This window comes from Papaver somniferum, chromosome 5 (genome assembly GCF_003573695.1).
Source record: "Papaver somniferum cultivar HN1 chromosome 5, ASM357369v1, whole genome shotgun sequence".
Lineage (NCBI taxonomy): Eukaryota > Viridiplantae > Streptophyta > Magnoliopsida > Ranunculales > Papaveraceae > Papaver > Papaver somniferum.
The window spans coordinates 176510149-176537541 of NC_039362.1; the positions used below are offsets into that span (position 1 = coordinate 176510149).

Below are 27393 nucleotides of genomic sequence, written 5' to 3' on the forward strand. Positions count from 1 at the left end.
GATCATGAAAAAAAGTAAGCAACGAGTTTAACTAACTGATCACACATGTTCTAGCAAGATCATGAAAACCAACATAGAAAAAAGCTAACACAAGCAATTAAGGAATCAATTAAAAGTAGAATGAACCTATGGTCCCTTGCAAGATCAATAACTGTAAATAACAATCACCTAATACTGAAACTGAAATTCGGACTCCTCCATGTCGAGGTGATCCCCAATTCTCTCAAAGTTTCACAATTCTCCATTTGTTCAGCTGCTGTGGTAGATGAATCCTCCTCATCCATAGCCTTTAAAATGTTTGAATGCTGGTTTTCATTCTTCTTCTACTACCTCTCCAACCCAAATCTATCTACATCACATTAACAGCAAGAGGAAAAATTAATTTAAAAATTAGTCATTAAAAATTAAATATGAAACTGATTTGAGTTGGAGATTTTTCAGAAAGGGTTAACATTTGTTAAGGATACAGCTATACTCACTCATTCAAAGCAGTAACTACAGTTGTATCCTTCTAAGCTATAGTTGTCATATTATGTCGACATTCTAATGTCTGTTAATCTTGTATTTTTGGTATACAGTCTTGCAATATCTTCAGTAATAATAGCCATATACGGCTCTTTATATTGAATGAGAATCCACAATATCAAGTGTGGAACATTTCACCAAAACATCTTGTAATATCTTCCGGATTAGCTCTCTTGTTTCATGCCTCCATGCCAAAATCATACTGGGTAGAAGCCTTCTCAACTGCATGTTATCTTATTAACAGACTACCTGCATCCCAACATGAAGCTAAATCTCCACTCCAACTCCTATACAACAAAAAACCTGACTGCTCCTTTCTAAAGGTTTTTGGTTGTCTATGTTACCCATGCCTTCGCCCATATGTCTCTAATAAGCTTGAACCAAGATCATTACCGTGTGTATTCATTGGTTACAGTGGCGCGCACAAAGGATATCTATGTTTACATGTACCTACAAGAAGGTTGTATATCTCTCGACACGTCAAGTTCGTAGAAAAGAGCTTCCCATTTGCTGCCAAGCAACAGGTATGTATCATTAAACCCATTTCCAGGCCATCCACAAAAATATTTGCATCACTCACTTTTTCTAATTCATCTCATGAGAATATTGTTTCTCAACCATCCTCTCCTCTGCCACATATTCCACCAATGTCGCTTGGTATGGATATTTTGCAGTCACCACCTCTATCTCCAAATATGGATAATGTGCAGTCAACTTTAAACACAGCAACACCAGAATCTACCACGGAAATCCCTTCTGCAGAGACAACCACTTTAGCAGCACCACAACCATCTATGTTGCAGTCGGCTCCATTAGCTCCACCAGCTCCACCTGCACCACCTACACATCATCATATGATCACTAGAGCTAGACATGGTATCAAAAAACCAGTCAACAAGCTTTGTCTTACAAGCAGCTTCTGGTACGGTTCATCTCGACTAAAGACCAAGTTGTTGACATCTTCACTAAGGGTTTTTCAGTACCAAGGTTTTTTTATCTCAGGAACAAGTTGAACATTCAACAACTCATGTTCAACTTGAGGGAGGATGTTAAGGATACAACTATCCTCATTCATTCAAAGCAGTAACTACAGTTGTATCCTTCTAAGCTATAGCTGTCATATTATGTCGACATTCTAATGTCTGTCAATCTTGTATTTTTGGTATACAATCTTGCAATATCTTCTGTAATAATAGCCATATACGGCTTTTTATATTGAATGAGAATCCGCAATATCAAGTGTGGAACATTTCACCAAAACATTTTTTCCTAGCTACATTGCCTTCACCTTTCTATCTAATTTCAACAATCAAAGATGAACGTTGAGTTTAGAGCAAGCGAAGTCGATTGCTACGAGTATACACCTGATGATCAACAACCCACAGATAAAATTCAATTTCTTATAAATACCCAATTTTCGAAACCACTCATACCAATAATCCAAATCAACAACCCTTGTTCTTCTTTTTTCTTCTTCTTCTTAAGAACTCAAAAGATTCAACAACTTTTCTTACAACAACAACAACTTCCATATCTTGTTTTTCTTGGTTTTCGTTAGTGATTTCACAACTTGGGTTGTGGATTTTCTGATGGAAATTTCATCTCGAGGCGCAAAATGCAGACCTCGGGTGATGTTGTTGTGTTTTTGAGTCTCTCTGCTCTTGGGATTGTGAGATGAAATAGGGTTTGTGTTTTTTTGGTTGATTACACCCAAATTAATTTTGACCATCTTAGGGCAATTTCTGTGGGAATGAACAAACAAATTATTTTGTTCAGCCATGTGGATGGCCAAACTTGATTTTCCACTATTGTAAAACACTGGGAGTTAGGCTAATAGGCGCGCGAGCCAAGTTAAAACGCTGGCGTCATTAGATCCAAAGCAGACGTCGGGAGGACAAACGCTGGCGACGGAAGAACCAACGCGGCGTCCGAAGGTTGAGCGCCGGCGTTTTTTCCACGAACATCAACGGGCAGTTTTTTAAAATTCGAATTTCACTCTTTACCTCTATAAATTACCACCATCTTCAAACAATTCACTTACACCAAAATTCACTTGAATTTTCTCTTCTAAAAATGGTTGAAAAGACGATCACACTTTTTTGCGATGCAAAACTTGAAGCTGCTGTTTCTAAGATATCTGGGAGTTTTAAAAAGATTGAAAATTGTAAAAGGGAAGTGCAAGTTTTAGAAGTTGCTCCAAGAAAATGTTCCGCCAAAAGGCAAAGAAGAGCTCCAGTTTTGAAAGTTAACAACAAAAACTTCAAAAACAAGGGTGAAACTGTCAAAGAGCGCGTTGAATGGAAAATACGTCAAATGAAGATAAACAAGAGGCCAAAACTTGTATTTGAGTTTTATTGAAATTTTTATTATTGTCTAAGTTTATATCTTGTAAAAGAATTGGCAGTAATATCAATGAATGAAAATGTTTATATTTTAAAATAGATTTCCACTTCAGATTAAGTGAAATTTATTACAATTTATTAAACTTGCAAATAACATCAAACTACATTTTAATAAACCACAACAAAAACATCAAACTACATCAAATCCAGCGACATTCTCTCTGTAAAGTTCATAGCATTCAAAATGCCTAAACTCTCTCCCGATTTCTTCGGTAAACTTGGTTTGAGCGATGGTTTCCAGTTCTTCGTTGGATAATCCAGAATTGCTACGACGAACCATCCACAATACTTCCGTATAATATTTGACTTCATTAGTGATGAATGCAATTCTTAGTTCTAGGCTCTTACTGTTTCTTAAGGCTTCGTTCCGCGATACTGCAAAATGTCCCAATACTCTTTCCCAGAAATTGTCATTGTTCATTGGTCTCACCATACGATGTAACCAACATCGAACAAGAGCAACATCTTCTTCCTTTGTAAATTCCGGCAGCGGCATTCGAGTGCAGTAACGATGTGCTTGAGATGGACCATATTTTAGAATTCTGAAACACGATTCGTAATGAAAAGGCTTACCGTGAGCTTCCTCCAAATAATCAAGAGTTGTTTGGATCACTTCATCTTCATTTACACCGCTGAACTTTTCTCGATCAATTTCTATTACCAGAGCAAGAAATGGCTGGACTGGAAGCATAATAGAATGAAACCGAGCACGCAATCGACGAGCATTGAAAAAATGTTCTCCCAAAAAGGACTGCCATGAGAAATAACAACACCAGTGATTACCCTATGAAAGAAATATGATTTGCATAGAAATATCATTTTCTTGAGTAAACTTGGGACCACGATTTCTAACCGACATTTCTGCAAAGGAGGAGAGATGTACGAAAAAGAAGAAGAAGAAGATGTGATTTTGGAGACGGGAGGAATGAATTTTATAGGTCGAGAAAGAAAACTATGCCGTTGGAAATGGAACTTTAGCCGTTGGCGTCTGTAGTAAAATCTCCCGCGACTTTCCTTTGATTTTGAAATAAAAAACTATTTTGTTGGCCGGTTGTAAGTTGCACTACCAAAACATAACAGGTTTTGGGAATTTTCAAGAATTTGTTAATTTTTAACCTCAAATGCTTTTTTCGCAAATTTATTTGCATTGTTTTAATTATTTTCAAATAATTATGTATCTTTGTATTTTCACCTACTTTCACTTCATAATGAGTCTTGTTTTCTTCTGGGCCAACGGCTTATTTCATCTCGGGCTAAATGGTGTAAGCTCCCAACACCCTTAACCTTAGTAGGAATTACTGGCTAGTCCAGTTCTAGCAGACCCAGTTAATGGCTAGTCCACCCGTGGAAAAGATTTACTCTCTAGTCCAAAAACATGTTTTTGGACTAGATTATTTACTCTCTAGTCCAAAAACTTTGTGGAGACTATAAAGTGTATTTTATAAATTCCTAAAACACCCTTCCATATCTAATTAGTATCAACACATGTAAATGTTACTACATACTAGTAGTATCAATACGGTGATACTACATATTAATATGTATTGTACTAGTAGTAACAAAAATATCTTATTGTTACTAGTAAATTATGTAACTACTTTACTATACTAAACTAGTATACTAGTATACTACTATAGTATAGTATACTAGTAAACTAGTACTAGTAGTAAAATATGTAGTATCAATACATAACAATTTTTTTTTGATATGTAGTATCAATACATAACATACTACATATCAATATGTAGTATCAATATATAACATACTACATATCAATATATAACATACTACATGTCAATATGTAGTATCACTACATAACATATTACATATCAATATGTAGTATCAATATATAACATATTACTACTAGTATACTACATACTACATATGTTATTACTACATATTACATACTAGTTACTACTAGTATATTACATACTACATATGTTATTACTACATACTAATTACTACTAATTACTACTAGTATCACTACAAGAAAGTTGGTGTACTGCAACACCTAGTCCATGTAGCAAGAACCCATGTTTTATGTGGCAAAATCCTTTTGCCACATAAAAACCTTTTGCCACACCATGTGGAAACAACCTGTGTGACAAGAAGTTATTGCCACACCTCTAGTACACTGCAGCTATAGCATGGGTTTTTGCCACTCCCGTTAGTGAGGCAATTAAATGAGGCAAAAAGGTTTTTTCATATTTAATTATTATTTTCAGTTTTTATTTTATTTCATTAGAAAAATATTTTGCCACACCCGCAGTAGAGGCAATAAACGTGCGGCAAAAAGGTTTTATTTTATTAATTTTTTTAAAGATTTCAATTATATTTTCTTCAAATATCACACATCTTGGCCGCGGCAAGAATTCAAATATTATGGAAACCACAATCATGAACACATCAAGATTGTTTTACAAGCACAAAATTAAGACATAGAATTTTAATTTCATTAGAAAGTAAAAAGTATATATTACAGAGGAAGGTGGAGAATCCATCTTCACCATAAGTAATTTTTTTGTTTCATTTACACAATTTCCGACTTTAACATTAACCTCACTCAAATCTTAAAAACTTTATACTTCAAAATCCCATTTTACGTCTCGTCCCAACCGTCCATTCCTAGTCCCTGCTTTCCTGCTAATCAAATTAAACAAACAACACCAAGGAAAAAGAACATTAAGAAATGGCAGAGAATTGTCATGTCAAATGGAATAAAGCTTGAGCTGTAAGAGAAAAATCATACAAACATACCAAAATCTATGACCACTTAGAGCTATTTCGCATGTTTAAGATATTGTTTGAATTCTATGAATTCAAAATCAAAGAAGAGATACTTATAACCAGTTTGCGATCTGTACAGGTGCTCCCCAGGTCTAACAACTTTCTCCTCAAGTTTTAAAGGCTGCTCCCTAAATCTATCAAGCTGCTCCGAATACCTATAAGGCCGATCCTGAGGAAGTGTTACAATCAACAGTTTTGCACGACCTGGTCAAATTTGGTTGTGGAAAGCAAAGAAACAACATAAAAAATTTGAATGGTAAAAGAGAAGCCAATGAAATGACTAAAACTAAGCTCACCCAAAAAGAAAGTTCTGATTGACATAAGAAACTAGAAAATGACATTCTTGCAAAACATAAACCAATACAGTAGTGATTGAAGGCTGCATTTACCATTATTTATGTCTCTATAAAGAAAATCAAAAGTGAAAAACAAATCGGAACACACAAATTCCTATTCATACCTCTAGAAAAGCACACTGCAGAAATAAAACGCAAAGTTCAAAATCTATATATGGGTGAAGTACACCATTACAGAAACACACTAACAACATTTTAAAGTACTTTAAACATAAACACTAAAACCCATCACAAATGTACACTAATACAAAAAATTATAGCGATTCATTGTCTTAACTCAAATATCTAAATGCACCAATCATCATTAACTACATCAAATTATGTTTCCTAAATTCTTCTAAATGTTGACGAAATACTGGTTGGGCCTGATTCACTTTTCTCGTTGAGCTGGTTTTAACTGTTGAAAAGTACAGAATGTACACGTTAAAAAATATCATGAAGCCTTGGTTGTACTTTTGTAATACATTCAACTTACTTCAAGGGATTCCATATATATGTTCAAGGCTTATTGGTTTGTCTTTAAACTGTGTTTTTCCTTACTTCAAACCACAACCTTGTGAATCAACAAACAATTCAATATCCATCTCTTAAAAGAGACAGTTCACCAACACACATTCATGCACAAAACAGAAAGTGACGTTCTTGAGAGCTAGTATACAAGAGACAGACAAAAAACAGTGAGAATATGCATAAATCGATTATCCGCAATTCATACATTCTGGTGAGATATATGAGAGCAGTTTCCACAAAGCAACAAAACTCTAAAAGCAACCTATAGTCATAAGCATTTACAAGGAATCAACAGATTATTGTGCAACTACCTACTTGACTGATCCCTTGTCTCCTAGGGGAATTCAGATTTGGACTAAGCAACTTTCTTGAAATTTCATGCAATTTACAATCATACAAAAGTTAAAATAATAAACTGAGTTGAACAATCAATTCCATCAAAAAAAGAAGAAACATTAACATTTTCAGCAATCTATTACACTAGAATGAGTGAAATAAAATATAAGTGAAACGAGATAACATTACAATAGCTCACATAAAAACACCAATCTATAAAGATAATAACAGATTCAGTTACCTTATTTCCTTTGCTACGGTTCAAGCTTAGATCCAAATCTTCAACCTCACGGTAGTTTAGTTATGGCTTTGAGGAAAAAAAATCAAATGCAAATCTCTATTTCAGATCTCAAACCTAATTTTCAGAAATTAAAGAAAAAAATTAGGGGAAAAACTAAAACCATGTTAAAAACTTAAACCCCAAAATCCTAATTTTGCAACAAGATTTATAATATTCACAAAATCAAAATGAATCATCTACAGATGGGCATATGATACTGTTCGTTTACTTGATTTCTCCTCTGACAAAAATAAAATTAAAAATACCAGAGGCTATAAACTGAGAGAAGAAACGCGATTTCATCTGCTAAGGGTATCGAGAGTGAAAAAGCTGCTTAAGATGATGTGAAATCATTTTCTAGTGTTTTGAGAACGACAAAAAAAAAAAAAAAATTTAAGAAGATGGAATTAGATTTTCTAGGGTTTCATTAGAGATGGAGTTGGAGGCTTTGATCGATGGAGAGAAAACAAATTCGTTTACAAAAAACAGGTTGAGACGTGATCGGTTTCTGGCTATGAGAGGAAGTTGGAAATCTAGAATAAGAAAGTAATAATGTACATATGGTTTTCCGCCATACAGAGGCACTTCATAAAAGGTAAGATAACTTCTTTCCTTTTCATTTCTCATTTATTAGTTGATAAAATTAAGAAAATAAAATTTAAACCAATTAATAAATATCTTTACAATTTTAACTAATTAATTTAAACCAATTAATTATAATAATTACATTATTTATAATTATTGCCACATGTATGAGGCCAGAGCATTACTTATTGCCGCACCCCTAAATTATGCGAGGCAAGAATTGATTTTTTGCCTCAGCTATTCATGCATGTGGCAAAATGGTATACATGATGCCACACTTATTTTGCACTGTGGCTACAACCAACTTATTGCCGCATCATACATAGATGTGTGGCAAAGAGGCGTGGTAACAGACTCACTTTCTTGTAGTGTATACTAGTTATTACTAGTATATACTACTAGTAGACTATACTACATATCAATATATAACATACTACATATCAATATGTAGTATCAATATATAACATACTACATATCAAACATACTACATATCAATATATAACATACTACATGTCAATATGTAGTATCAATACATAACATACTACATATCAATATGTAGTATCAATACATAACATATTACTACTAGTATACTAGTTACTACTAGTATACTACATACTACATACTAGTTACTACTAGTATATTACATACTACATATGTTATTACTACATACTAATTACTACTAATTATTACTAGTATACAAGCATACTACATATGTAATATGTAGTAACATATGTATTATTATACGTAATGTTATATACTAGGGTTAGTAGAGTAAATTTACTCTTTTCAAGACTTTTTTGGACTAGGGAGTAAATATTTTTTTGCGCTGGACTAGCCAGTAACCCGGATCGGATTTTCTGGACTAAACAATAAATCCCTCTTAACCTTAACCTTAACCCGACGGATAAGATTCTCCGACTTAGACCCGCATCAAATCCAAAGTGCAGCGGAACAATTCTAAGTCATCGATCAGTCCATCTAGACAAGTCACCTCAGATGTCCAATCTCCAATAAAATTGGACCGGGTCGGATTAGTAAGCGGGTCGGATGACGATTGCGCAGCCCTAACTGGAGTACTTCTCTCCTTAATTATATGCAAGTGCAAGGGAAGTGTAAATAAATGTTGTAAGTTTTTAAATTAGATGATTAAGCATAATGGCATAGCACTAACATTATTTGTAAAAGATTAACTGAGATTGTCCATATTGACTATGGTTGTGATTGGTATAGGTGAAGTAGGTAACAGATTGAGATTGTTGTTTTCCCAGTTAGGCAACAGATTGAGATTGGTATATGAGAATATGGGATGCATGTTGTGATTGATCAAGTCAGATCATTAGAGAGCGCTCAATGATATGTTAGAGTAAGGTCAAATGAAGTTGATTATGTGCTTAGTAATATCCTTTTTTATTAGTTAAGAATTCTATATAAATTAACACTAACCTTGTTCTCATTCTCCTCATCATTCGAACCTTTGTCATTGATTAATTAATCACAATGGTTTCTTCTTCTTCTTCTTTTTCTTCTCTCGTTTTATGTTGTGTGGTGATTTTCACCGCTGTTTTTGTTACCGCAGAAGCACAGCTAATACCTAATTTCTACGAAAAAGTGTGTCCTGAGGCACTTCCTACCATCAAAGGTTTGGTTGAGAAGGCGATCGAAAAAGAACCACGCATGGGAGCATCCTTACTCCGTCTACATTTCCATGACTGTTTTGTCAATGTAATGCACAACTATTCCTCTCGTTAAAGAGTACATTTATCAATCACGCGTTCTTGCTTATTTTGTATATGCTTCTGTATTTGTTGCAGGGTTGTGATGGTTCAGTTCTCTTAGCTGACACAGCTAACTTCACCGGTGAAATGACTGCATTTCCTAATAACAACTCGATCAGAGGTTTTGAGGTGATCGATGAGATCAAGGCCGCCGTTAACTCTGCTTGCGGGAATGTGGTCTCATGTGCTGATATATTGGCTGTTGCAGCTCGTGATTCTGTCGCAACAGTAAGACTGAGATTATTTCTATCAAAAACATTTTTTCATTTTCTTGATTGAAAGCTAACTTGATTTTCTGTTTTCAAATTATTTTCTAGCTGGGAGGTCCATCATACAAAGTGTTGCTTGGAAGACAAGACTCATTAAACGCAAGCTGGATGGACGCAAACACTAACCTACCAGCACCATTTCTAAACCTCACTGGACTTCTGACGAGCTTCGCTTCTAAAAACCTCAATCTCCAGGACCTTGTAGTTCTATCTGCTGCTCACACAATTGGTTTAGCTCAATGTGCCACCTTCAGAACCAGGATCTACAACGACACCAATATCGAACCAAGTTTTCAGGCTGATCGACAAAGGATATGCCCACCCGTATTCGGTACCGGTGATAACACGACAGTAGCACTCGATGGAACTCCGTTCAGTTTTGATAATGCATTTTTCAATAACTTGTTAGCTCAAAAAGGTCTTCTTCATACTGACCAAGAACTCTTCAAGCATGATTTTAGTGCAGCTGATTTTCTTGTCAGACGTTACAGTACCTTTCCTGAGGCATTCTTGAAGGATTTTGGTGATTCAATGATCAAGATGGGTAACTTGAAACCACCTACTGGTGCTAAAAGCGAGATCAGGATGAATTGCACTAGAATCAACTAATAGTACTCTGGCATTATTTTGCTTTTCATCTGTATTAAAGTTTGGAGTTTTTGTGTGTAAACTCCAACATCCATATTTGTTTTTTGTTTCGTCTTTGAGGGTTTCGGATCAATTTCAGTTGGTTTGATTGTTTTGTAATTCGGAAAATGGGTCATTTGTCCAAATATTTTTAAAACATGGTTCAAATGGACGAGTAAAAATTATTATGAGTGAAATGGACACCAAAAAAATAACAAGGATGAAATTGGATTCATCCAGACTTAAACTTAAAAAATAGCAAGGATGAAACTGGATGCATCCTTGCATAATTAAAAATAAGAAAAAGTATTTGAATAGGATGAAACTGTTTATATCCGGACTATTTTTACATTTTTGTCCATTTAAACCGTATCAAAATCTAAATGTCATTTTTACCCATGAATTGTTGATTTTTGTCTTTTTAACCAATTTTGTGTTTGGGTAATTCTGAACTATATAAAATTTCAACAACAAAATGTCTGTGAGATTTATACAAAGTGGTAACAACAAAATCATCACCCGAAATGAGAGAAATCTGTAGTTCTCTTTTGGATCTTAACTGGGAAGCCACCTTTCATTTTGGAAGTCAGATACGAAATAAAAACTGGTTGAAAATAGTTCGCAGCTGGAACTACTTGAAATCGGTGTAAAACTGCTACTACTATCATCTTCATTTGTAAGAATGCCATCTCTTTACCCAAGCAAATTCTTGGACCTGCTTGAAACACTGGATACATATAAGAATCCTTGGAGACGAAGCTTAAATTTCCAGTAATATCATATTTCTCTAACCATCTCTCTGGCTTGAATTGGTTGCTATCCGAACCCCACAAATTTTCCAACCTACCCATTGCATAAGAAGAATATGAGACTCTCATCCCTTTCTTTACAACGGTCCCGTCAGGTAAAATGTCGTCGCTTGCTGCTTCTTTACTGTCAATCGGAACAGGTGGATACAACCTCATGCTCTCACAAAGTGATGCATGAATATAAACCATGTCCTTAACATCGTCGTAACCAGCTTCACTTTGTGCTGTTTGGTTTATTTCTTTTTGTATTTCTTTCTCTACTCCAGGATTGCAAGAAACTGACCAGAAAAACCATGTCAAAGCTGCTGAAGTAGTATCATGACCTGCTAAAATAAAACTTATAACAATATCAATCACAAAATCTTCGTCTAAATTATCGTCTTTAACAAACCTCGACAGAAGATCCGCAGCCTCTACTCCATCTCGTACCGAAGAAGACTTGTCTTTCAGTTCTTGTTTCTTTTGCCTGACAATTTTTCTTGCAGATTCTCGTATCGTTTCGGTTGCTTGTCGTAGTCTCTTTTCTGATCCTAGGTTGAGAAATCGTTTAATTGTCCAAACTAAATGGATCATATGACCGATACGTTCACTGCTTATCCGGGTAGCATCTTCAAATGCAACTGCAAATTTTGTACTCTTTTCGAGTGACAATGAAAGGTAACTAGGATCATACCCAAACGAAATTTGGCAAATATTATCAAAAGCAAACCTCTGGAGAATATCTTGAAGGTCAATCTCAGTGTTCCTTTCAGCTGTCACCGATAGAACAGGAACTAACCGGTCGTTAAGCTCCGTCTTGACTACATCTTCAATGAACTTACGAAGTGATTTGGTGTTGAATTATTTGTCTTTGAAACTTCCAGTTAGCACCATCAGTTTTGAATATTCCATCGCCTAAGAAATCACTGAGGGTGTTTCTGAGGATTTCACCTTTCGGGTAATTAGAGAAATGATCCTTGAGAATGTGCTTGACATTTTCAGGATTTGCTGTGATTACAACACGAGCACCGAGGAGACTGATAACATAAGTGTTGGTCGGGAAGATGCTAAGAATCTCTGCTGCCCACTGATTATGCCGGTTGAAATTTGCGAGAAGAGTAAACGATGACCCGATTATCCGGTACGATTTTGGCAATTTAGATGACGACGACTTGCTAGTATTGAAGAAGAAGAAGAAGAGGAATATGAAGGTGAAGGAAGGAATTAGCAAGATGGGAAGAAACCATGAAAGTGCTAGCATGATTGTTGGTTTTGCGAATTTCACAATGTAATAACTAGATCATATGGTCTGGGTTTGAGAAGTGAGAAGGTCCATACGGTAAAGATAAGAGATTCCACAATTTGCGAGGTTCAGCTTTGGACGCGTTATACTAAACCAACGGCTCCTGCATTTACCCACGGCAGTTGCTGAATTTTTAAAGGGTGCTTGGATACTTTTTTTCCTCTTTTAACTAGAAAGGGCAAAATTTATAAAAAAAAAGAGAAGAGTTACGTAGATATGTGAATCACAACGTCCCAATTATATATTAAAGTTGATAAACTCAAACTCCTAAAAAATATTAGTGTTTATTGTCCAGTTGAACAACAAATATTTAACCTCAACACCTTGGATACTCTTTTCGATTTTCTTGTTTTATTGTTTTTCGTTTCCTGGAAGGTTAGTCATAAGTTAACGGTGCACCCGGTATTCAAGCACCTTTTAAGTATTGCGCATGATGCTGGAAAATTTGGACTTAAGAGATGGATGAAACACAAAAGGGAAATTGTTATACCACTAAAATTTCAAGGCTTTTCGAATCTTTTCTACAGATATTTTGATCCTTCCCGATTATTAATCAGGACGTACAATAGGTCAATTTTTCAAAATACAATCAAGCCTTAACTATATAACGAATTCAAGGTTTATACACCCTCCTTCTAACCAAGGACACATAGTAAAAACTTCTCATGATGCTTAGAGAGAAAATAATTTCACGCACAGCGTGCCCGCTTGAAGTGACTTGTCCCTGGTGCTCGTGCTCGCCTAGTCTTAAAATCTTGGCTGGCTTGTTCTACTGGAGACAGCCGTTCCTTGATGGAAAATACGTGTTGACGTATGAGTGATGTTTGGTCTTCGGTGCTGGTTGCCCCCCCGTTTCACGCGGCGACAAAAAGTCCGACTAGCTCTTCAGCTTCTTCCCTGAGTCACCTGAGGGAAAGACTCGTCTGGTCCCTGTGCTTATTTGTCGAAAAGTAATCGACTACTGTCCCTTACAACAGTGAACATGTGAAATCATCCTAACATATGTGAAGGGAGGGACTCCCTCCTGTGGCTATGCAGACAGCAGAATCGTGAAACGGGGGACTCCTCCTTGTAGCTCTGCATGCCCTGGGCAGGGATAAAGTGGGTATGTTATTTTAACGGTCGTGAATGCGTAAACCCTACTAAAATGGTGTGACCGTCCCCTGTTCCAGCCGCGACACATAATGTGCCAAGGATTTGCTACTGTCTCCGACAGGTTGCCCAGACAGGTGAGCCGGCGTAGAAACTTAACCATATTTTGGAGATAAGGTCTTCACGAGATATTATCACTGCCCTACCTGGTACTTGCTACTGGAAAAAGGGCTTTGGTTATTAGTTATTGGCTTAGAGAGAAAAGAAAATACATAGATTTTGATGTATTTAAATGAGAGAACATCTTCACTATTAACAGGAGAATTCATGTCCAGAAGAAGAAAATTAGGAAAATACTCCAGTTATTTGTGAATGAGAAGAAAATAACAGAGAAATATATACCGAAGTAGGTCTGTTTTGCTCCCTCGTTTTCAAATCTAAGCCTCCTTTTTTATTTCTTACAAATCTAAGCTTATCAAACGGATTTCATCCAAATCTGTTATCTCAGTAAATATCTCGTGTTCACTGGTCAGTATCTCGCCAAAATATCATATATATAGAGATCTCGTGAACTGGATAAGATTACTAAAATGCCCTCTTTGTAGTGTATCAGTATCATAATTATTGTCGCCCACGTGCTTTGATCTGAACCCCTAATCCAAGATCAGGAAATCTCGAAGATCTTTGAACGACAATGATATCCAATATACATCATTACCCTAAAATATTTTCATTCAGTTCCTCTCTTCCATCTCTGCTCTTCTTCCCCAATAGCGCAAAAAGAAGATTTATGCTGAGTTTGGGTTCTGATTGATGAAATAGAAGATGGGTTTGGTTGAGTGGATATGAAGAAGAACAAAGGTTTGAAGATGGAGAAATTCATGGGAATGAGTAGGAATTGAACTTGAGATAGAGTTCGAATTAGAGAAGAAGAAATGAATTTTGTTGTTGTTAGTGGTGATGAATAATAGAAGAAATTAGGGTTTGGCGGTGTTGGTCTAAAACAAATTGAGAAGAATTTTTGGGTTTAAAATGGGTTCGACTCAGATTTGAGTTTGGATCGATTTTAGTGAGATAGATCGGAGAAATTAATTCAAGGAAGAACACCTGTTGTTATTGTCGTGGGTGCTTTATAATGGAGAAAGAAGAAATAGAAGCAACAAGGGTTTGTTAGAAGTAGGGCTGTTCATGGTCGGTTTTGGTTCGGTTTCTAGCCAAACCAAAACCGAAACCAATATTATCGGTTTCTAAAAATCTAAACCAAACCAATCCATTAACCATTGGTTAGATTTCCAAATGGTTCCAGTCGGTTTTGGTTTGTCCCAGTGGTTTTTGGTTAACCAATAATTATGTCAAACCAAAAAAAAAAAATAACACAAATTTACAGAAAAAAAATCGTAGCTGCATATATTATTGGTTTACAAAATTTACAAACAAAAAATAAATAAAAAGAATATCAAGAATAGTTAAATCTTACTCTAAATCTAGAGATCAAAAGAAGATATATAATATATCTTAATTTAGTTAATGACAAACAAAAAAGAAGGAAGACGGAAAGAAGAAAGTCGAGTAACAACACTAGCTGCTGTAGTTGGGGGTGGAGAAGGGAGGCGACTGAGAGAAGGAGAAAGAGGGAGAGTATCATAATGAAATATTATATTTAGGGTTTCTATTTATCCTCTAAATCAATGGGTAGAATCTAATACTTGTAAATCAACGGTAGAAACTAAGTTTAAAAATCAATCGGTTTTCCAATGGTTTTTGGTTCGGTTTTAGAGGTCAAACCAAACCAAAACCAACACTATCGGCTTTCCACTTTCTACACCATAACCAATCCATTAGTAAATGGTTCGGTTTGGTTTCTTCCTAATTGGTCTGGTTCGGTTCGGTTCCAGCGAAAAACCGAAACCATGTTCAGCCCTAGTTAGAATAACAAGGAAAAGAATGGGTTCGAGTCAAATTGATTTAGTTCGAAATTGAGAGAAGGAGGATAAATTGGTGATGATGTTGTTGAATTCCGAGAAGGTTGAATCAGAATGAGAGGTTGATGCTCGTTGTTGCTACTGAAGATTCAGGAGAAATCAAGGGAGTCTTGAACTAAGAAATTGTGAAGAAAAGATTGAGAAGAAATTGAAACCTGAGTTTGCGATGGGTTAAACTCATCGATTTTGGTTCGATTATGGCGGTGAACTGATGGGAAATCAATGGAGTTAGAGATTGAGATTACAAGCTGATTTCTGAGTTTGGGTTGAGCTAGATTTCGAATTTAGCAGAAGTTTTGCAGCCACTGGTACAAGAACTTATTCGAATCTGAGTTTCAGGGAAGAACTGATTCTGATGGTAGATAAGGAGAAGAAGAGAAAATAGGTTGGTGTCAGAAGAACTGGAAACATTGAACCAAATAGAGGAATCTGGGTGGGGTTAGAAAGCAAATGCAGATGTTGTTGATGTCATCAGTTAGAGAGCACATATTTGGGCTAGATATTGAAATAGAGGATGTGTTGGTGTGGCTTGAGGTTCTGGTGGTGCTGCAGTTGAGAAACAGGAACATGGAGTTAATGCTGTCTGGGGTGGTGGTATTGAAATTACAGATGGTGTGTCTGTGATGGTGCAGATGGTGGTCTGAGAAGTATGAACTGAGGATAGTTGATGTAGCTGCTTGTAAGAAGGATCTGGTTAGATAAGAAGAAGCTGAGAAGAAGGGAAACAACAAGACGATTCAGTGATATTACGGGTTTTGCTTGAATTATGGCAGTAAGAACCAGTTGAAGAATGATATTATTTATGGGTCTTGCTTTGTGTTGCATTTGGCTAAGGGTATGAGAAGTTCAGATGCAAGGGATGGAGTTAGCCGATGGTGCGTTATTTATTGTTGATGGCTGGGACTTCATATGCAGTGAAGGCATTTTGCTGCAGTGGTTGAATAGGTGGTACAGAATTGATATATGCATTTTTTTTATATTGAAACTGCAGGGAAAACAATGTGTTGATGCTTTCAAGGATGAAAATGGATCAATGAGTCATGATGAATACTGTGAATAAATGTTTGCAGGGTTGTTGGAATAGCAGTTTATGGAGCTGAGATGAGTTGTAGGTGATGGAAGTGATGTAGCACTATCATGGATGGAACTGGAGTTGTGATGCACCATGATGGTGCAACAGTGAGTTTCGCCTGTGCAATAGCTCAGGCCTTGGAAGAATAGACCAGTTAGCCTTGCTGACCCTGACTCATAGGACTATTCTGTCATTTTATTAAGTCCACTTAACTGAGCTAACTTTCCATCCACCCTTTTTGGTCAAATAAGGCCTAATTTTGTAAAAAATAAAAAAACAGGCCTAATTTTGTAAAAAATAAAAAAACAGGCCTAGATTTGTAAAAAGCCCAATAACAAATTTGTGGACTGTCTATTTTATTATACGGGCTCGGTCTGAAATGAATAAGGGCCGGGCATGTTGGCCCGCCCAAGAACATGTGCAATTCCTTTATTCCCGGTTTCCAATTATTAGACTTCTCTCTGCATTCTTTTTGTACAAGAAAAGAAATACCTCGAACTTTAAATCTGTATATAAGTATTCAAAAACATTGTAGTTTTTTCTGATTCTGAATTGCGTAATTAAAACCTAGAAAACTCTCCTTCGATCGATGGCGCACTCAACGGATTCATCGTCTTCTTCTTCGAAATCGCATGATGGCACACGCATGTACAATCCATACGAACAACTCAACCGACCAGCACAGTACCTATACTCCTTACCAACATCGCCAGAATTTCTTTTCGATGAAGAAGCTATGCGAAAAGGTCGTACATGGAGCGAGAATTTATGTTCTTGTTCTGGTGCAGGTTACCTTTTAGGTGGGATTAGCGGTGCACTGAAAGGATCAGTTGACGGACTTAAATCCGCCGAAGCTGGCGAAACGATAAAGCTAAGGACAGCTAGGGTTTTGAATAGGGGTGGACATACTGCAAGGAAATTTGGAAATACAGTGGCCATTATTGGTATGTTTTATGCTGGATTTGAAAGCATGTTGGAAAAATATAGAGATACTGATGATGAGTGGAATACTGTTGGTGCTGGTTTTGGTACCGGCGCGCTTTATAGAGCTTCCGGTGGACCTCGTTCTGCTGTTATTGGTGGGGCTTTAGGTGCTTTTGCTGCTGGAGTTTATGTTGTTGGCAAGCAGATGTTCAAAAAGTATGCTCCTTTGGAACAATTATCAATCAAGACGACTCTCAACGGGTAATCAAGAGATTGTCACTTTTTATTTTATAGATTGCATTATACTTTGATTGTCAGTTAATTTGTTTATTTATGTCTTTAATCTAAATTAGTTCGAGATTGGTGTTGATTCTTGTCTAATTAATCATTGATGTAGACGATTAGTGAGCTTTTATTTAAGAGTGGGGCACTTTTACACCTAGTAGGCTGCAAAATTGTAGTCGATTAATAGAAAGATGATTCTGGTTTGCATTGGCAATTTTGGGTCTATTATGCAAATTTGCAAGTCTCAGATGAAGAGTTACTGTCGTTCTGCATAATTTGAGGCACTAGGCTACTGCCATATTTGTTCGCGAGGTAGATTTTGTGTTGCAGTGCTGCTTTTTGACAAGCCAACGGCACGTTTATTTTCTATTAAATCGGCGGTTGGTCTGACTCGTTCCCTGATTAGGCACGAGTCAGATGTTATACTATTTGTTTTTTAGTTTTTGAGTCAGTTCAAACTTGCTACCGACTCGGGTTTGATTAGTAATTTGGTCTTGTTTGAGTCAGAAAACAAAATGCTCCTAACCACTGATTCGCATATTTTTGAGTCAGTAGAGTCAGATGACACTTAAAAAATAAACACATTGAGTCGAGCTGAGTCAGGTGATTTTAATCAGATTTAACGAGTCGGATCCAAAATAGAAAGAAAACAAAACATACATATACAAATAAACGTTGGATCAGTAAGTTTTTGGTCACAGTTTTAGATCAGTTTAGCCGCCGGTGGCCTAAATGTAGCCTCGAACGACTATATTTTTACCACTATAAATTACCACCACTAACACTCCACTCACACCAGAATTTAACTCTCTTGAATTTTCTTTACTAAGCATCTTCTGATTTTTATTTTAGCTTTTTTTAAATTCCTCAATTAAAATGCATCAACAAGTTATTCCAATTTTTTGTGATGCCAAATATTAGACTGCTAAAAATAATAAAATGGAAGTGCAAGTTAACTTCAAGCAGCTCAAAATAATAAAAGGGAAACGCAAGTTTGAAAAGTTAATCCCCAAAGATGTTTTGCTAAAAGGCAAAGAAAACCTGCAATTTTGAAAGTGCATGGTCAAAAAGAAAAAGAAAAAAAGAAAAAAAGTTCACGAGTACGTTGAATGAAAAATACGTCATCGATTACCTGAGATTTTTATCTAAGTCTCCGCTTCAGTTTATATCTTGTATTAAATGAGGAAGTAATGCTAATATTAATCAATTTGAAAATTTTGACTTCCACTTCACTGATAGGCCGACACTCATTAGAAGTGTAGAGGGTTGAATTTGGAGCTCGGAAGAGTCGAATTTGTAGGGGATAAAAGTTGGATCCATTGATTGGATGATTAAGTTTTTAGCGATTCATATATGATGAAGGATCCCTTCACACTTTTATTATCACACTATCTCACACGTTGGGCGTTATTTTTGCGAATTAAAATCAAACCGTAACGGATTTGAAGCTAATATTTTGAGGATATGTTCTTCTTACCAAATTATACATGCCTACCAAAAATGAGCACATTCCGAAATATAAACCTCATGATCTGCCGGTCTTAATTTCGACGGTCAGAAATCCGCATATTTTCAACGGTTCATTTTCAAAGTAGTAGATGATGATGTTATATGTCTCGGAATACGCTCATTTTTGGTAGGCATGTATAACTTGGTAAGAGGAACATATCCTCAAAATATTATCTCCAAATCCGTTACGGTTTGGTTTTAATTCGTAAAAATGACGCTCAACGTGTGAGATAGTGTGATAATAAAAGTATGAGGGGATCCCTCCTCTTCATATATATATCCATATGCAGCCAAACAAAAGTCGCGTGACTAGAAATTCAAAACCAGAGGCTTAAGTCGTGACACACGGTTCATGTATATCCATACGCATGGTTGTGCACGGCTTATAATAAAGCGCACGTGGAACAAAAAGATTGACTTCTCTGTGAATGGAACTTTTCTCTCTCTTGCTCTGCAACTTTTCCCTCCATTAACTTACAACTTTTCTGAATTTAAGCATCTTCATTCTTTTCCTACTAAAACATTATTAACAATCAGTCAGTTTAATCTCTACTTCTCTATGATTCAATAAATCTTAGGATTTCTTCGTATTTCAACGAAGATTTCCTTCTTCTATATTTCAAATATTTCATTTTTCTTAGCCTTTGGCAAACATAAGTTATTTTTTTCTGTTAAGATCTCCCCACTTCTACAATATATCTCTCTCTAAACAATCAAACCTTCACCAAAAAAATCAGAATAATGAGATGATCCGTCAATTTGCAAATCTTCTCAATCAAGAGAAACCAACAACGAATATCTGCTACTTCTCCTAGAACCTTTCAAATCTCCAATGTTAGGGAATTACTTAGTAAACTATGGAGATCGTTTAATCAAAAACTTTATCTATCTGAATTTATTTCAGCAACATATCTTGTGAAATTTGAATCACATTCAGTCTTAGAATTCATCATGGAATCATCGCCGTGGGTAACAAGAGATGATTTGTTGGCATTGGAACGTTGTGTCCCAAACAAACTACCCCATGAATACACTTTTGACAAAGTGGAATTTTGGGATCAGTTACATGGATTACTAGTAAATTATCTGGATAAAAAGTTTTTCCAAAAACTGGTAGCATATATGGGCAGTCACAGAACCATTCAAATTCAAGAATCACGAAATTGTGGTAAATTTGTTAGAGTTCGTTTACCAGTCGATATTAAACAACCGTTAAGAGATTCTATCACTTTCCCAGTGATAGATGGGAAGGAAATCATGGCAGAAATTAGATATGAAAAAATTCCTAGATTGTGTCTATTTTGCGGTTTTCTTGGTCATCTCACGAAAATATGTCCCAAGATACACCAATTAAAGGATAAGGTTCATTAAGATTTTCCTCCAGAACTTCACCAACAAGCATATGATATCATTCTTCCAAAGTGCCAACGATCCATAATGCTTCTATTAATAACTACAATAATATCATGGAAGAATTTCAAAGGGAAGATAATCAAGATGATGATGTTATCGATTGTGCACATAATCGGAGATCAACTACAACTGAGATTGCAGGGATGATGAGTCACCAATCCAACTCATCATTGGCTGGGAGTTATTATTCCACGTCATATGTTAATCCATTTCCAAAAAGTGGAGATAACTTGCAAAAGAAGTTACAGGTTCGTGGACACGATATAGGAGGAAAAAAAAGCGACAATTTCAAAAGATTTCAATTACCAACATAGAGTAACCAATCAGGACTCAAATCCTTTTTCTTCCTTAACGGCTTCAAACTCATCCGCACAGATATTACTATTAACTGCACAACCGGAAAAAATTTGTGCACCAGCAACCACATCAATTGCTACCTTACAGCATGTGAATTCAGAACTGGTGAAAGGAAAACCCATTGTGGTGGAAGAACATCAACATTCTACTTCTCATTACAATTTTCATAACCCTCCGTCTATTCAAGTTGCAGAATCCTTCCAATTTGTAACCAAAAAGCTTTAAACTTCTTCTACTAAAGTATCAAGTAAATATGTCAATGAGAATCTCCATCAACTTTTATCCAGGACAAACCGAAAATCACAGGATAGTGACAGTAGAGGGGTTTTATGGAATCCCAGACAATCAAGCAAGATTACCAGAAGGCGTGAATGGAAATCGAAAGCTAGAGAACTTTGCATTACCTATGTTTCGGAACCAGCTGCCATCAGAGATTCGAGTGGCGCTAAACAAAGGCAGGAAGGATCACGCATCGATTCTAGAGTCAAATCAGCGATGTATACAAGAACCGAGGAGGATTCAGACGATCAATGGGCGGTGGAGGATATCCCTAATTGGACGCACGGTCCATGTTAGTCTTTGCCTGGAATTGATCGGGGTTGGGGAATGACCCAACAATTCAGACGCTGCAATCATTCCTTAGGAGTTCAAAGCCGAGTATTGTTTTTCTATCAGAAACTAAGCTATCTGAATCTGCTTCTGCTCCAATACTGCGCAAATTTGGTTACTCAAATCATTGTGTATTTCTTTTTATTGGGAGAAGTGGTGGTCTTTGGTTACTGTTTCAAAATGATATTGACGCGGAGCTTATTTCCTATTCAAAAAATCGAATTCATCTACAAAAAAAACAGAATGGAGCTTTTCAATGTTGGAACTTACTCTGTGTCTGTGGGCCACCAAATAGACTAGATAAGGGGATTTTTGGCAGAGCTTGTCAACCTATTCTCAACATGTAGAAGGCCCAAAATGTTATATTGGAGATTTTAACGTCATTTCTTCAGTAAGAGAAAAGTTTGGAGGGGATCAATCTATGAACTCTACTATAAATCATTTCAACAACTTCATAAGAGATAATCATCTCTTAGACTTGGGTTTTTCTGGTCCATCCTTTACATGCACGGATGGAAGATAATTTCAAAGTTTAATTCGGCAACGTCTGGACAAAGTTGTAGCTTCACCAGATTGGTGTCTCATGTGTGATAAATCGTGGGTTTTGCATCTGCCAAGATTTTGCATCTGCCAAGAATCTCCAGTGATCATTCTATGATTATTCTTAATACTTGTAGAAATATTCCATGGAATCCACCTGTTAGAGCATAGCTCGGTCAACCTCGCATGCATTGTTATATCAAGCATGTTTGTCAATATTAGTGATCAAAACTATAAAGTCTTGATTTCTAGCCTATTATCTAAGTTTCGGACTAGGATAGGAAAAGTGTAGTTGAGCTCAAGGACTTCATGGTGATTCAACGACAATGACGAAGATCTACACCAAGGAACCGTGGAACTTCATCAACAAAAAGGTATGTAAAGACTTGAACTTATCTATCACTCGAAAGTCTATCTATTCTTGTTTTACTTCTTATGAGACAAAAGTTGTATGCTATATAGACTAGATCATATACACTTGATATTTCGAGTTGAGTATTCATTGCATATCTTTTACTCGAAATCATGTGTTGGTAAAGCGTTTCGCTTTGATCAGGTTTATCTTCACCTAGTGACGAAAGTCATGAAAGTTTCAATCACTTTGGAAATTGCTCTGACGAGAAAGGTATGTTATTCTTCACGACTGAATATCGCCTCTGAGAATGTTTCAATGATTGAAATGAGAGTTTAGATTACATAACCATGTATTCCTTGAACCGAAGTTTTCGAACTTTGTTGATCAAGAGAAATCGGCACGATTGTGGAATTGGCTTGCCAAGTCCGCGAACCCAGTCTGCAGACTCAGTCTGCAAACTGATGGAAGTTCTCGGCCGAGAATTTCTGTTGGGATTTCCAAAACTCGTTTGTGTGCTAAGTCCGCGAACTGGCGGAAGTTCTCGATCGGAGAATTTCTGCTAAGTTTGGAAAACTCAACCGATTAGCTTAAGTCCGCGAAATTTTTTGTGAGCTTAAGAGGTTATGATCTAAAGATGTGCTCTGAACATGAAACATTAATTATTAAGGAATGCTTTATGCAAACCCTGGCTATAAGGTTCACGAGCCAATTCTAATCGAATCGAATCATCTTTGTTTCAATTATGTCTTGTGTAGTTACATAAGATCTCATAGCAATTGAAGAACTCTTAACTAGTTTATTTGAGTCAATTGAACTAGTTATGGTGAAGAAGAACATGATTAATATGAGATGCTCATATGGTTGACCTTTTGGGTTATCATATTGAACCAACATACGTGTACTCGTTTGGGCATGGTTTTTCTCAAACCCAGTAAACGTGTACCCAAGTGTGTGTGACAAGCTATGTCTATCGATCTAACGGTTGAGAGATATTGGCTTGAATCTAAATCAGGTTTTCATCTAACGGTGAATAGAGTTTGCTTTGTACCTAAGGCAAAACCCTGATCTGAAAGCTATATAAAGGAGACATCTATCATTGAGCAAACCTAATCCCCACACGTATGTGTGCTACTAGTGCTCTCGCTAGATTCGATCTCCATTAACTCTTGAGTTTCTTCTCTAAAATCTAGGTTGTTATTCGGGAATATAAGTCTGGATTATCAATTGGTTCCTGTTACCTTGATTTTATATCTAAAGACGGAACAAAACCTAGGGTTTATCTGTGGGAGACAGATTTATCCTTTCGATAGACTTTTCTGTGTGAGACAGATTCGTTTATTATCAAGTCTGTGATTTTTGGTTGCAGCAACTCTTTGTTGTGGGTGAGGTCAGCAAAGGGAATCAAGTACGCAGTGTCCTGCTGGGATCAGAGGCGTAGGACTACAACTGTACCTTGTATCAGTGGGAGATTGGAAGGGGTTCAATTATAGATCAGTCCGAAGTTAGCTTGGAGTAGGCTAGTGTCTGTAGCGGCTTAATACAGTGTGTATTCAATTTGGACTAGGTCTCGGGGTTTTTTTGCATTTGCGGTTTCCTCGTTAAAAAACTTCTGGTGTCTGTGTTTTCTTTTCCGCATTATATTTTATACAATAGAAATAATACAGGTTGTGCGTTCGTGATCATCAACTTATCTAATCCAACTTTAGGTTGTTGATTGTAGTTGATTGATCCTTGGACATTGGTCTTTGGTACCGTCCAAGTTATCTCTCTTTGATAAAGACTCGCTATTGATTTTAGCTCGAGTAGAAATCAAATCGAGAGATTGAGATAATAACTCATTGAGATACTTTTTATCTGGATTGAGTCTGACTGTCTAGTTGATTCTCTAGCAAAGTATTTCGGAGTTAGTCCATACAAATTGCTAAGCGAAATATTGGGTGGTGGTGTTATACCCCCGCTTTTTCAATTGGTATCAGAGCATGCAAACACGTTTAAAGACCTTATAAGTCTGTGTCTGTAGCGATCTGATTATGGACGAGTATATCTCTAATAACTTACAAGTTCATAAATTACCAGATGTTTTTCAAAGCTTGGATTCACCTGAGAAAACTGTCACATCTAGGTCAGTATCTAAACATTCTCTTAATGTAGAATCTGTTGAAGTCTGGGAAACACACCTAGAAGAACAGTTAGATGAACTTTCTGATGAAGGTGATTCAGATATTGATAAAGATGTTGATGAGTAAGTCTCAGAGTATGTTAAGCTTTTGAATTCAGTGGAAAAGAAAAAGATGACAACTTCTCATGTCACACCTTTTCTAACAAATCTATGTCATACAAATAAGAAATTGAGAAGATGTTACGCAGGTGTTTATGTTTCGAATCGCTCTAACGAATCGATCCTCAAGTATTCCGAGGAAAACCTGCGTATGAAGTCACTTGAATGTGATAATCTTCTTCAAAATTACTTTTCGTTGGAAGAGAAACTTGCAGAATCTGAAGCAAGGTTTAACTCTCAACAAATTAGTATTGATGACAGAGAAAGTGCTTGTCTCTCTCGAGAGAAACGCCTTGAGGCTGATTTAGCTGTTTCTCTTGATAAAATCAAGATGTTGGAAGATGACTTGAAAAAGTTCAATACTAGTTCAAGAAAATTAACCACTATGCTAGGAGCAAGTAAAATCATCGTGATACACGAGGATTGGGCTATAAGGGAATAGATGCTCCAAGTATTGGCAAAGAGGTAAAATTTGTCAAGGCTAGTGATTCTTCTAAAAAAATGTTTCCACTGATGGCAAAAGTGAAATACCTTCATCGGCAGTTAAGGTTCAACAGAACAAGGTATATCAACCTCCCAAGTCAGCACACACGGATCGAGGTAAGAACATTCCTTATGTTTGCCACTATTGCGGGAATAAAGGTCACCTGGAAAGGAAATGTCGTTTCCGTATAAGGAATGAAAAACTTCATGATGTTCTTGTTTGGGAATCACAAGAAGTTGTGAAACCAAGATCATACGTTAAGACTGATCCTCTTAATGTTACAAGTTGTAATTGTCCAACCGTTAGGCAAAGGAATCAGTGCTATGATAGACCTAGATTTGCCTATAAACGTCGTACGAATCCTTTTCATAATTGTAATGGTTATCAAAAGGATAACTTCGTAAAGACGAAGACAAGATCCGATGCTCCCAATTGGAGAAAGACTAACTTGCAAAAGAATAGCCAATCCAATTCTCTTCCAAGAATTCTAAAAGAGAGTGATGGGAAGAAGGCTCCGACTGTTCCTAAACGCACTCAGAAGTGGATACCGAAGAAAGACAATGATGTTTTGAGTGTGAAAATGAATGATCTTCCAGAAAACTCCATGACTATGGAAAAGGCAGTATCCATGATGTTGGAACTTAACAAGTTTTTTGGAAAAATGGAATTGGATGTGAAAGGTTCCAAAAGTGATCTCTTTCATGATAATGCAAAGGTCACTTGTGGTGAGCAAGACTCTGTTCACCCCAATGCAACTTGATTGTGTTGGAAGTGCATCCTTGCCAAGGAATGCCCTGCTTTGTATACGGTGAGGGAAGCACAAGAATTGGGGCACACAGATTATGTTCAGTAAGGCGGTAGAATTCGATTGGATTCATCTAAAAAGGTATTCTATAAACTTGAGCAAGATTTTTACTTTTATTTGCTTAGAATACTTATAATAATCTTGCTTATCGTTCATTTCTACATAACTTGATATGTGTTTAAGGTTCTTAAATGTTTAGGTTTGAAAATAATAGTTCGGGATGTTTGGACTACATGGTACACATACCAAGTATGCATAACAGCATTCAAAATCAAAATCCAGGGGTTTAAGTTCGCGGACTTGGAAAAAAATTCGTTTGCAAACTCGTATGCATATTTTCCTGTAGACGTCGATATTCGGTCAACTTGTTTTTGCCGTAACTTCTTCGTCCGAACTCGGAATGAACTCATTATTTTTACATTCTCTTTTTTTTTTAAAATTCTCTTAAAAAAGGAGATGAGACACCTTGAATTTGGATGAGTTAAGATGTGCGTTACGAGTTTGTTTTGATGCCTAGGAAACTTCTTATGAGAATTTATTCTTGTTTTTGAAGGATTACTAGAGTTTGGAATAAAAATTATTGTGATTACACATAGCTATGTCCAACGTTTTCATATTCATGTTTCTAGATTTATTGGTCTAAATTCTAAAAATATTTGGTGGATGATATTATTGCAGTATTAATCTGTTTTGAAGTATTGCAATATTTTATGGGATATGTATTGTTTACGTCCGTGAACTTGAAGGTCCCATATGTTGTCAAAAGTAAAGTCATTCATGAATTGATATTCGTATTGATGAAAGGACGAATGGACTTTTGACATATACAAAAGTTATGCCTATGCAATCATGTTTTTGATGAAAAATAGGATTAAATCTTTTGTATGACAAGGATAAAGTCTATTATGTTGTTATGCATATAATGATGCAAATATAGAATAGATCCTTGTATGTTATCCACGGTATTGATCTTCATTGATCCATTTTATTATGTTTTACTGTGAAGGCTCCATTTTGTGTGTTATGTTGAGCACCTTACAACTAAGTCGATTAACCTTGGCTTTGTTGGTTGTTCCGTAAGATGTTATATGTTGAGAATTATGAACTAAATTAATCATCCTTGGTTATTTAGTTTTGTACTCCAT

General features: G+C 36.2%; 2 protein-coding genes and 1 pseudogene across 2 annotated transcripts; 2 read left to right on the forward strand and 1 right to left on the reverse strand.

The window, feature by feature from the left end:
- The first annotated feature begins 9263 nt into the window (after positions 1–9263).
- LOC113278210 (peroxidase 70-like) lies at positions 9264–10614 on the forward strand. Its single transcript, XM_026527104.1, has 3 exons — positions 9264–9503; positions 9593–9784; positions 9874–10614. The coding sequence occupies exons 1-3, from the start codon at positions 9279–9281 to the stop codon at positions 10432–10434; spliced, it is 978 nt and encodes a 325-aa protein (XP_026382889.1). The 5' UTR covers positions 9264–9278; the 3' UTR covers positions 10435–10614.
- A 171-nt stretch (positions 10615–10785) lies between these two features.
- LOC113283761 lies at positions 10786–12533 on the reverse strand (annotated as a pseudogene).
- A 4745-nt stretch (positions 12534–17278) lies between these two features.
- Positions 17279–17878, forward strand: LOC113280138 (mitochondrial import inner membrane translocase subunit TIM23-1-like). Its single transcript, XM_026528796.1, has one exon. It carries the CDS (start codon positions 17279–17281, stop codon positions 17876–17878), a length of 600 nt encoding a protein of 199 aa, XP_026384581.1.
- Positions 17879–27393: the final 9515 nt, after the last annotated feature.